Source organism: Lepisma saccharinum, chromosome 4, assembly GCF_977018435.1.
Source record: "Lepisma saccharinum chromosome 4, izLepSacc3.1, whole genome shotgun sequence".
Classification (NCBI taxonomy): Eukaryota; Metazoa; Arthropoda; class Insecta; order Zygentoma; family Lepismatidae; genus Lepisma; species Lepisma saccharinum.
In genome coordinates, this window is record NC_139232.1 from 5,798,900 (window position 1) to 5,811,022 (window position 12,123).

General features: G+C 41.6%; 1 protein-coding gene across 3 annotated transcripts in view; it reads right to left on the reverse strand.

Moving 5' to 3' along the window:
- Positions 1–12,123, reverse strand: part of Samuel (SAM-motif ubiquitously expressed punctatedly localized protein) — a 683,747-nt gene that overhangs the window by 93,608 nt on the left and 578,016 nt on the right. For all 3 annotated transcript variants that reach the window (XM_083120258.1, XM_083120259.1, XM_083120260.1), the window contains 2 exons: positions 11,240–11,645; positions 6,076–6,829 (listed from right to left, as the gene is read on the reverse strand). In XM_083120258.1, the coding sequence (XP_082976384.1) occupies positions 6,076–6,829; positions 11,240–11,645 (1,160 nt within the window). The remainder of the gene's footprint in view (positions 1–6,075; positions 6,830–11,239; positions 11,646–12,123) is intronic.

Genomic DNA, 12,123 nt, shown 5'->3' on the forward strand with positions numbered 1-12,123 from the left:
GGTCACTATCCTGATATTATTACTGTTTTAGTGCATAAACAAGTCCTGGGTTCGATTCCGTGTGGGGCTTCCAAAATTAAGGTGTTGAAAAGAAGAAGTCGCGGGCTCCGGTCTCGAAAGCCAGATGGGCGACGGGACTCGATGCGCTGACCACAGGTTAACGCGACAATGTGCATGAATAATGACGACATGAAATTAATAAAATAAAGAATACAATAAGACAACCAGGGACTCGAACCTAGAACTTTGCCCGGCGAGAATTTTACTCTTGGATTCGCCAGGAGACCAAAGATGACGATACCAACTTGTCGCAATTAATCTTCAGGCGTGTAATTCCTATTTATTCGCCTTTGTGTAATTTAAAGAAGGCAAGGCGGTTGTGGGCCATCCACTCCCAAAACTTCTTTTGAGTGGTTCTTGGAATGGCGCAGGTTGCACAGCGTCTCACTGTCACCGAGGCATACAAAGACTAACACTTGGAACCGAGATTGTATGCAAAGGTTGGTCTCTCTTCGTCACGGAGCCCACAGGAAGCGAGCGCAGCGAAAGTCTTCCAGGCAGTAAGCTTGTTTACAAGATGAAATATTAATCTATGCTGGAGTGCACTTAACTCCAAGCGGTATTAGTTCTCTCGGGCTTTTTACAATGCAAATAAAGCGTAATGATTGTCTGAGGGGGAAAACGGCGAAATCAAACTCGCTGGTTCTTTTGAACAGCAGGGATCGAGTAGGATTTCTCCAACTTGTGGAAAAGCTTTCCATTTCTTTAGAAGTCAACTCGTTGGTAAGCCAAGTATCAAGGGCAATGCCTCAAAAACCTCGGTGGTAGATGTCGTTACAACACAACAGCAGAGTCCCTTGATTTCAAGGTAAAATTTAACCACTACGCTATCACGTAATATTGTTATTTAGCGTCACTTTTCTGCTGCTTTTGGCTGTTGCGGCGATGAGAACGGGTGGTATAAAATTGATGACTGGACACTCACAAATAACACCCATGCCGGGACTCGAATCCCGGAACTTAGGTGTCGACATTTATCGAAAGCTTACACTTGACAGCAGGGGTCCAGTGTTCGAATTCCGACCTGGGCATGGATGTTCATTGGGAGTGTTCATCCATATCATCACTCATCCTCATCTTCGCGATTAGCAAAAAGTGACAGAAAAGCAAAGTAAAATAAACCAAATTAATCAACTAATCGACTCCTTCATGCGCTTGGGCACCGATTCTGCGTGCTACGCTATCAGAGGGCGGGGAGGCGGACAAAAGGGGAATGTATCATTCAATTCCACTTTGGATACGTCACCATATGAGACTACAAGTGTTAATACGTTCAAGTAGTAATAGCTTCAAGTAATAGCGATAGCTTCTGTGCCCATAAAGATTATCTCTGTATTAATGAAGATACACATGTCAAATTGAGGTTGCGAAAACATATACGTATATACAAACTATTCTAAAAGAGCTAAAATCCAGTTTAGGTATGTATTTTCTTGTTTTAGTTACTCAAGCTTATGCCACTTCTTCAGGCGTTGAGACAAGAATAGTCAAAGTTCATTACTTTTTTTTAAGAATGCCCCTACGCGGTAGTATTCCCCGTCATTCATCTTGTACTCAACTTTCACATATCAATTTTTACTTAATTCTCGGTTTCCTCATAAAGGAGAAACACAAACACCCGTGTCCTAGCCGGGATTCGAACCCGGGACCTCTGGCTCTGTAGCGCGCTGCGCTAACCACTAACTCCGCCACGGAGGCTGACAACCACTGAGCTGCCGAGCCGCCCTGGCGCTGGCCTCGCCTCATTTTTCGCTAGCGCTGCGTGGAATGGTCTCTGCAAGTGCTACCGCAACGGGATCTGTTGCCTTTGAAACACTGTAGACGTCGACGTTGCCTGGTTCCTCCATCCAGGCACGTGCTACGTGCAACGTCGACGTCTACAGTGTTTCCAATGCAACATATCCCGTTGCGGTAGCACTTGCAGACAACTCCAACAGGTAAAACAGCGCTAGCGAAAAATCACCGGGTTCGAGTTCTGGTCGAGCCTGCATTTTTTCGCTCATACTTCTACAGATATTACGATAAGTTGAGTTAAAGAGTTTCAAAATACGTAGAAGGCAAAATACATGTTGAGAGCCCTGTCACTGCTTCCTACTTCATGTTAGGCTGGCGACTTATGTGATATACGCTTTGACCATTCTTGTCTTAACTCCTGAAGAAGCCACATGATGTGGCGAAAACTGGATTTCAGCTACTTAGTGAAATGATGCCACATGATTTAAGTTATGCCTTATCTATTATTAAAGGGTTTGTTTGTTTGAGTTTGTTTAATTCCAGTTTATGCACAGGAAGGCTAATCGGGACTGGACCTACAGTTTAAAGTGGGATCCGAACCACTAGGCTATGTGCTTCCACCTGGTATCCAAACCGGGACCCCTTGATTACAAGGCGACGACGCTACCACTGCGCCATCGGGGAGGCTCATTATAAAAGAGTTAGCTACATTTGGCCTAGCATAGGAAGAACGATGGGTCACTGATAACAGGGTTGTTTTACTAAGAAAATGCTTCATTTTTGTAAAAATAGAAAATGGATAATAATAATGAAAAAAGAAACAGCCTCATATATAGGTGCTGGACAAATTCATCTGGTCTCCTGTAACGAAAAGAATGGTTCCTTTATTTTACAGAACGACTGTGTGTGCTTTACCGTGATATTTACTATGACATGAGGTTGGGGGGAAAGGTTGAAAGGCAAGTCAAATATGCAGCCGTAATCACAGCCATTTTTGCAACTTCTGCACGAACCGGGGTTTCCCATCGCCGCCAGTAGTCGCCAGGGGCCCCCTGAGGTATTAATAATCCTCATACAAGACATCAAAGGATCCTGGGTGGAGACGGTGCTTAAAGTTTTAACTCCGCCAAGAGGAATATATTATTGAACGGGGCAGGACTGGTCCCCCTTTTTGCCATTCGGAGCACGCGATCTCTTCATTGGTTCCAGCCACTCTTTAAACGGCGTTTAAGTGGTGCTGCTGCGACACTGAGTTATACAAGAGGGAGCAAGAGCCCCCGGGCGCCGAAGAGCAACGATTACTTTCCATGGCGCGGAAACATTACGATGACAGTTAGGGTTATTGCCGGAGAACGTTGCTCGCATGCGGATATATTGCTCGGGATGTTACGGGGGAAAGTATATAAATTAGTCTTTAAGGAGGGTGCACCACGCCGCGAGAGAGAGATTGCGGTTGCCGTGCGAACTGTGCTCCTGGATTTAATGTGAGATTTAAACGTCGTTTAGTTCCAGTTTAAGCTAACCAGAGCAACAAAGATGGTGCTGAGCCGAAAATACTATGCGGAAAGCCACGCGTCGCTAACTCCAACATATGTAACCTCCGCATGCAATCTAATAATACACAAAAAACGACGCTGATTAATTGATTAACAAACACACAGTTAAGAATGGAGCAACTTTAATTTCGATCCCCTTAAGGCTCGGCTGGACCATTGACGGACGCTAGCCAATCCGTTTCCGAACTTCCCTCTCCTTTCAAAAGACCACCACGATATTCCAAATTCTCAAAATTACATCGACCTAGAATTCCTTCTAGAGCCTTCACGTGAATTTCCGTGTGGTTGCTTTCGTCTATATACTGCCAATAGATTCGTGGCTTCATAAGCCTATTGGACTATTGCAAATATCTAGGAAATAGCTGGGCTCCCGATGGAGCGGAAGCGCCAAAGCGACAGTCGCGGCAGAAGCGTAAGTTGAGAAGATGAAGCGCGGGGAAGAAATGGAGCCGCATAAAACAGTTCCCGCTCAAGAAGTCTCGAGGCTTCTGGAGACGAAAATGCTTTGCATTGGTCAGTTCTATTTCACGACTTGTCTAGGCAAGAACTTCATAATTCTTGACGAGTGTGTTTTGTGAATTTACTGCCCCCCCCCCCCCTCTCAGATGATCTGGAAACAGGTAACGATTATCCGTAATTCATCTTCTTTTAGTGTTAATCTCATGCACCCACCGTCTTCTCTCTCTCTCTCTCTCTCTCTCTCCCCAGAACTAGTCAGTTTCGTCACATATGTTACCTGTTTCTGAAGACACGTGGGGGACCCTTGGGAGCAAAGAGTTTCGCTTTGCCGCACTTCCCATCCAACTTGCGCCTGGCATTGGCTTGTTTCCAACAGTGGAGACAAATTGCAAATAAATCCTATTTTTCGTCGACACTGAGTAAGAGTGTTTATGCTGGAGAATTTATAGGATTTATTTCAGTGCCGTGTTACTAACTAATTTTCAAAATTAGGCCGAGTCTTGAGGGAATTTTCATTTCAAAAGGAACAAGCGACAAGAAAGGGAGTCTCAGTAAAAAATGCAACTATCGGAACCGAAGCGACGCGACAAGCTGCACATATAGATTGCAGTAGTTTTCTTAATATACCATGCATCGTGTCGCATGCGCAGTAAATGCTTGATCTTAGGGCGATGTCACACCGAAGTGACAAGCGACTTTCACCAACCGAACGCAGACTTGTGCAGCTTATCATACCGCTGCGGTGTGAAACACTGTTGTTGGTTAGCTCGTTCCGAAGCGACATGTGTCGCGTGTCGCTTCGATGTGAAATATCCCTTAGACTGAAGGTGCACGTGTCGCTTATAACTTCGGTCTGAACTTCCGTAAGTCTTGCAACAGGCAAACATTTGGACCAAACCAATGATCTTCAGAGATCCAACTTTATCTTGACATTTTAATAGGTGCGTACTAGTACTATTGTTGTTGTTGTTCCGCTCCAAGATCACGCTGTTACAATGTCAACATACCACCACAATCACATTATAATCATGCGGTGGCCAATGCATGCCTGAGACATGTGACTAGACCACAAGCATTTGCCTCACAATGGATTTTCACCTCCTGCTGCAGAAAAGAAATAAGAACAAGTGCTTCGAACCCATAAATTTCCACACCCTATCAAGGCCTTCCAGCCACAATGGCCTCCTCTTGTTCCACTTTCCCGGCGGTACAGAAAACGAATTCAAAATAAAAGTTGTGGAAGATGAATGGGTGTTGTTGGTCGCTACCTTCTACATGTCCACTCGCTCCTTCTTTGTTGCTCACGGACATAAATTATAACAAGAATATCGTATATAGCTAATACCCACGCTGGGCAGCTTTCGTAACAAGATATCAGATTTCCTCTGTCATTTTGAACTCTCTTGGAATACAGTGGTTATTGATTGGATTTGGAATTATTTTTCTTTGGTGAAAATACGTTTTTGTAAAATTTATATAAACTGGACGCAGTGTGTAATTATTCATTACCGATCTCTTACGGCTGGAACATTCACAATCATTGAAATATCACGTATGAGCTCTTAAAGTTCCTCTAGGCGCTTGGAAATCCTCTGTAACTATTCAAAGAACTTCTATGGTTACTGAAAAATTCCACCGAAATATACTGTATACTCACCGAAACATTCTATGTGATCAATATGATCACTGCAATATCCTCTACGAACACTGTAATATCCTCTACGATCACAGAAAGATCCTCTGCAATCACTGAAAATTCCTATAGATCAGTGAAAGCTTCTCTCCAGTCACTGAAAGGTTCGCTATCACCAGTGAAATATCCTGGTATATAATTAGATGATTTTTATGATTACAGAAAGGTAACTTGTAATTACTGAAAAGTCCTATCATCATTGATAATCTACAGAAAGATAACTTTAAATTACAGAAAGATGTATCGTTATTAACAGCTCTCTATGATAACTGAAAGATTCTCTATGGTCACTGAGAGATCATCTACGATCACGGAAAGATTATTTATCATCGTTAAATGATCCTCTACGATCAATGAAGGATTCTCTATAATTACAGAAAGATAACATCATTAACTGTATGATATGTTCTGTATGATAACTGAAAGATTCTCTGTGATCAATGATCACCGTCATGATCACTGAATAGAGAGACGTAAGAAGGTTCCTCTCGATGTAGGAGGTCACATTCATTGTACGTCTGTGAAAAGGATGACAGGTAAGACACCACATAAAACAATGGAAAGTGCACTTACCTCGGCATATTCGGCGCAGATATCTATGGAAGACACGAACTGACACACATCGTCCACCGTCCAATGAGACACCGTTTGGTTTTCCGAAGAGCATGGCTTGTCCGTGCACAAGGAGAGGCAGGGTGTGTGTGCACCGAGAAGACTTCCACTGCCGCCGCTGCTGCTGCTACTCGCACTGCCCGCACTGTTGACCGTCGCACTCGCGGCGGTCTTCGGTCTCGGAGACACACTCTTCCTCTCCTTCTTGAGGACGTCCGTCGTTGGAGTCACCGACAGGTCGCCCTGCCTGAAAGCACCGTACACGCTACCACCGGAACTTAGGAAGCACTTGGTGTCCGTCCTCAGCTTCTTGCTCACCGAGGAGGAAAGGTCCAAAGGGCTCGTCGACGCTTCGGAGGGCCTCTTGATGGCGCCCTTCAGATACGTTTCCAACTGCGAGGCACTTTGGGCACTGGCGGACCTCACCATGTTGATGAGGGCCTGCGTCGAGCTCATGTCTATCAGGGGGAAGCTGTTGAGGGCGTTGAAGTTGGCCGCCCCGGCGAGCAGAGGCGACTGCTGCTGGTGGAGGTCGTTCTTCTTGGCGTCGCCGCCGTCTTTCGCCGTCGAGGACGTGGAGGTCGCCGTGGCCACTGCGGCCGCCGCGGACGTTGCAGCGAGCGGCGCCAGGCCCAGGAGCGGCGTCGCCGTCTTGAAAGGGAACCGACTGTCCAAACCGCCGAGGAAACCGTTTCTGGACGGAGTGCTGAAGTAGCTGTAAAAAAGAAACGAAACAGTGTACTTTAATAACATAATATTTATACAATTATTATTCACATATGTATACAGAAAAAATATTTGAATTAGCGGTTTCTGGTAGGTATAAACAAAAAAAAATAATTGGTAGCCTTTAGTAAATTTGGTAATTTTGACTACATTTTTGCTAACTCTAAACAAATGTGAACGATTACTAAAATAATTTTGTTCTGGTGAATAATCATTTGTTTGTCGCAGATTTAAACGATTGTTTGGTTGCCAGAAGCTATTCCAAACAAACTTCTTTCTCTGTGCAAATACAGGTAAGGTATGGTAAGGATCTCTCGTGCATAGCTATTGCACCATGCCACGATTATGGGATGTGCGCCTAGGGTCCCACACATTATCGAGCTCGGTCATTTTGGAGGTGATGTGATCAGCACCACGCTCGGGTTGCCTTTACCCCCAGGGTTACTCCCAGCTATCCATTTAGATATATTTGAGGCTGGGTGAACACCACAGCCCCTTGTATGCAGGGACAAGGCCGGAAAAATTCCAACCTTAGATGACCCACTCTGGGAGATTGAAACTTGGTCTCCCGTGTGGCAGTCAGGTGCCCTACAGATTACACTACCATGGCTCCAATACATACAGATACACTGTAAAAAGTCGACTGGAGAAATAATGGTCTAAGACCATGGGCGTCGGGAGGGGGAGTCGAACGGGTCGATGGAACCCCCCTGGAAATTGACATCGTTCATTTACATGTACATGAAACCCAAAAGTTTGTTACTCTTACGAGTATTGTTAAGAACAGAAATAAAGTTCATTTAGTTAGTATTCGAACAGAATCAGTGTAGAAATGCATTGGATTGAAAACATTGAGTGAAAAAATACAGGAATAAGGTTATATTCTACCATTCCATCTGAAGAACAAATGATTCGCAGTTTTCAAAATTATATATATATATATATATAATATGCAATTTATGATCACCTATCTTTATGCACGATAAAATATTCAAATTTAAAATTTTTAAAAGTTGTGTCGTCTATGTAAATTGACAGACTTCAATTTTAACGGTAGTGTATTGTAAACTTTAAATACACTGTTATTAGAAGTTCTCGTAAAGAAAATGTAAACTATCTGTTTTATATATATTTGACGTTTCATTTTATTATTGCTAAACACAAATTTCATTACTTGAAAGATTGCGTTGAAGATATAAAGAGAATTGAAGTCCCGACCAGGTCATGCGTATGTTCATTCTGACTGTCCCTTCATGTTGTATTGGTGCAAAACCTGCTTTATAAAACGCCTTACAGTTAATTAAATCCGATTAAATTCAACTACTGTGAATTAATCAGGTTCATTCTAGCGTATAAGCGTTCACGCTTTGAACAGTTGCACGTCAAGATGTTAAAAAATAATAATAATACATTTTTTTAAAAAAATCACCTTCTTAACGAGGTTTCAAACCAATGATGTATAAGACTGAGCCCAATCGACTGTTTCTAAATCCTGCATCAACGTAGAAACCAGTCGTGGAGATTACCAATGAAAATTACGCCACGGATTTTATGTTTACGTTTTAAATGGAAATTATTATTTTCGAATAAACGTAATGGTGTGGATCCCACTTTAAACTGTAGGTCCAGTTCCGATTAACCTTATCTGTGCGTAAAGTGGACTGACTCGCTGTGCGTATTAAACTTTTTGCTTTGGGTGTGGAGTCCACTCATTGGCATATTTATGACTTCATTTCGAGAGGTTGGGTTTTTTGGGTATGCAATATTTGTATAATACCTTTGACACGTCCTTTCCCATTGCACTGATATTTATTGTTAATATTTATTGTTATTAATTATCTTTTCTCTTGTGCAAATGTTTATTGTTCTTTAATCTTAATTTCTGTAATTTACCTATCACTGATAATGTCAGGACAGTGACTAACCTGTATATACTTATCTTGTAAGGGCTGTTAAAATGGCAATTACGAGTGTCTTTTGTCTTGACTTAGAAGTTCGGGCTCGGTTTTGGAATAGAGTGATCAAGTTGAAGGTAAATTTCTCGTATAGGACAAACAGCTGAAATTTGCTAGTTTATTTAATTTGAATATTCGTACTTACGTATTCTGCATTGAGAAACATTGCTGAAGGTGGCATTTCACTTATTTCACGGAAATAAGCTCTATTTGCGACATATTGAGTAAGTTTTCTTCCTTTCTTTTTGCCTTCGGTAACACGCAAAATGGCGATCACAGTTTCACTACCGTACTCAGCATGCAGTATTTCCACCCCACTGCACCCACAAATACCTACGTAGCCCACAAACCATTGACGCATAGCCCCACAAACCATTCATACATAGCCCCACGAACCATTTCCGGTAAGGTTAGGTTAGGAAGGGTCACTATAGGTTACAATAGTTAAAAATTGGTTTCGAAAAAAATATGCGTAGACCCACACACCATTCTCGCATAGCCCCACGAACCATTGACGCATAGCCCCACGAACCATTGACGCATAGGCCCACGAACCATTGACACATAGCCCCACAAACCATTTGTGGAAACGTATCTTCTTCAGTTACAAAAACACATGTTTGGAAACACTGACCAGGATTGCGTCATCACACACAGGCTACATCCACCTGGAAGTAAATGGATGCAAGAACTTCCGTGCATCGGTCACACATTTATATCGAAAAATAGATGATTTACCGTCAAAATTCAATGAACGATGCGGGAAAACACTTCCCCGAACTTCCAGAAGTATAAAGAAACTGCATTCGGTACGTAATTTCTCCTGTAAATTTGATGAAATCCGTTTGTCCCTTACGAGAAATTTACCCAAGTTGAATTATAAGAAGTTTAATTTCTTTGAGTGACATGGATTATATGTTAGGCATATAAGTATTTAGTTTGCAAAGAAGTAAAATAGACTTCCCTTTTCTTAGTGCAAACTTAACTTTGATTTTTATTTGACGAACTAACAGAGATATATGACCCCATACCCTGAGAGGCATCACGCGAATGCTTTCGAGTCTTTCATGTGAACTGATTATTTGCTCTTTTAGTTAAATCATGTTCATTTGACTAAAGAAAGTGTCATGTTACCAGTCAGTAAACTGAACTGTTGACCTGCGGTTCCTAGTAGTTTAGAACATTGGTTCTAATCTAGACCATTAAATCTTATAACATTTACACGTAATTTAGAAACACTTAGTACACATATTTACATTGTAAGAAAACCCAAACTAATACACAATAAGAGCTATCGAACTAGTAACACGGGAAACTTGACCAAATCTTTATTGACATGTCCACCTAACCTACCACAAGTTTCTTGTGAACGCTTCAATATGTGTAAAATATCAGCAGTCTGCAGGGTAGATAAAAATCCTGATTATTATTTTAAAAAAATACATTTTTGATGATTTTTTAAAATTTAAATCGGATTTTTGATTTAAATATTTTTTTTTAAAAAAAAAACATGCTTAAAATTGCTTGCATGGTTTCTGGCACCATACATATATACATTTGTTTTTCTTATAGAAAGTATTTTTCTAGTAAACGCCCCTGTAAAATATTTGAACAGCTCGATTAACACAAATGTAAATATACATTTTTCTGTTTCTAACTGTGGAAATGTTTCTTGAGTGTGTTAATGAAACTATAATGCATAATCTCAGTAACTTTTCTTCCAGTGAAAATAAAACATTCTGGATGTACTCTATAATTGTAACTTGAATTTTTTAGTCTTTCTAGCTCAATTTTTGCAATTTTTTTAATGATAGTTCGCAAAGTATCAGCTGACATTTTTTTTGCAGTTCAATAATAATGACACTATTTACGGTATAACATGATTAGTAATTTCTATATTTTTTTCACAAAATGTTTGCTACTTTTGCCTATAAAAAATATTGAATTTTAAATCAAGAAAATTTTAAGTGTGTTTACAGTTTACATATTACATTTTCTTTCGTATGAGCTTCACTCCATCAGTACATATCTTTTGTTTCCTTTTTTTTTTCTTAGAGCCTAATAAACACCAGTAAATGATTACAAGATTAATGTACTTTCATTAAAAGTGTTTCTGATACTTACAAAATCCTTATGTATATTATTCTATAAATTATTTATTTAAATTGATTTATATCAGTGATTTTTTTAAATGCACTTTGGTGTATGATGTACAAAAATGCACAAAATGCATCAAATTTGGATCTGATTCTCAGCAGATGCCATAAAACACACTTTGGTGCTTCAATCGATGCGTTCTGGTGCAACAATCGATATGATGCATTAAGTTTTCTGTGTGTGCCTAGGTCGTTGAAGATGGTAGCGTAGGGATCTTCACTTGGAAAGAAAACATCATGCAGCTGCCTCAAAGAGCGTAGAGGCCAAGGATATAAATAAACACTCACTCATTGGGGTTGCTGTTGTTGTACTTGGCAGCCAGGCTCCTCATGAAGTCGCTGTAGTTCCTGTTCATCATCTGCTCCATCTGCTTCAGGGCGGGCTGGCCGGCGGGGCTCCCCCTCTCGGGGGGAGTTCCGGGGAAGGAGGACGGAGTTCGATTCCGGGCGGAATCCGGGGAACCGCTCCTGGAGCCTTCCGTCATCTCCGGGCTGAACCTTTCGGACTTGATGCGCGGGGAGGCCTCGATGTCCCCCGCGGACATCCGCTCCCGGAGCCCGTTGACGACCTCGCCACCGCCTCTCCCGACCCTCTTCTTCCTGGACTTGGGGGTCGGGGTGGGCGCCGTTCCTCCGCCACCTGCCCCTGGAGCTTCCGTCACGTTGTTGGTCTCCGATTCCGTTTGACCTTCACCTGGAAGAAGAGAAGACGACGTAGTTTTAGTGGTGCTTCGGGTTGTACCAATTACAAACATTCAATCCGCAACCTCAGCGATAAAGTCAAAGGTAATACAACAACAATACAAATACAAAAAATCTAAGGTACATTATTTCTCATATTTTCAAGCTGCTGGCTGTACGTATCAAAACCATACAGCGCGAGTGCACTGAAATGTTATCACTAGGGATAGGATTTTCATGACTTAGCACATTTTTTTCGTAAGTGAGGGTGACATGTTCCCTAAACATATAGACATTCATATTATGAAGAAAATAATTAAATTAAGGTGCTTTTTAATGGCATATTTGACCGTTTTTACGTGATAGAGCATATTTCGATGGATTTTCGGTTATATTCAGCATATTTTCGCTTTTTCAAGAAATATAGCCATTTTCGAAGTGGATTCGTTCTTAATCCCATATTCACTCGAGTTTTTTTTTCGGACTGCTGC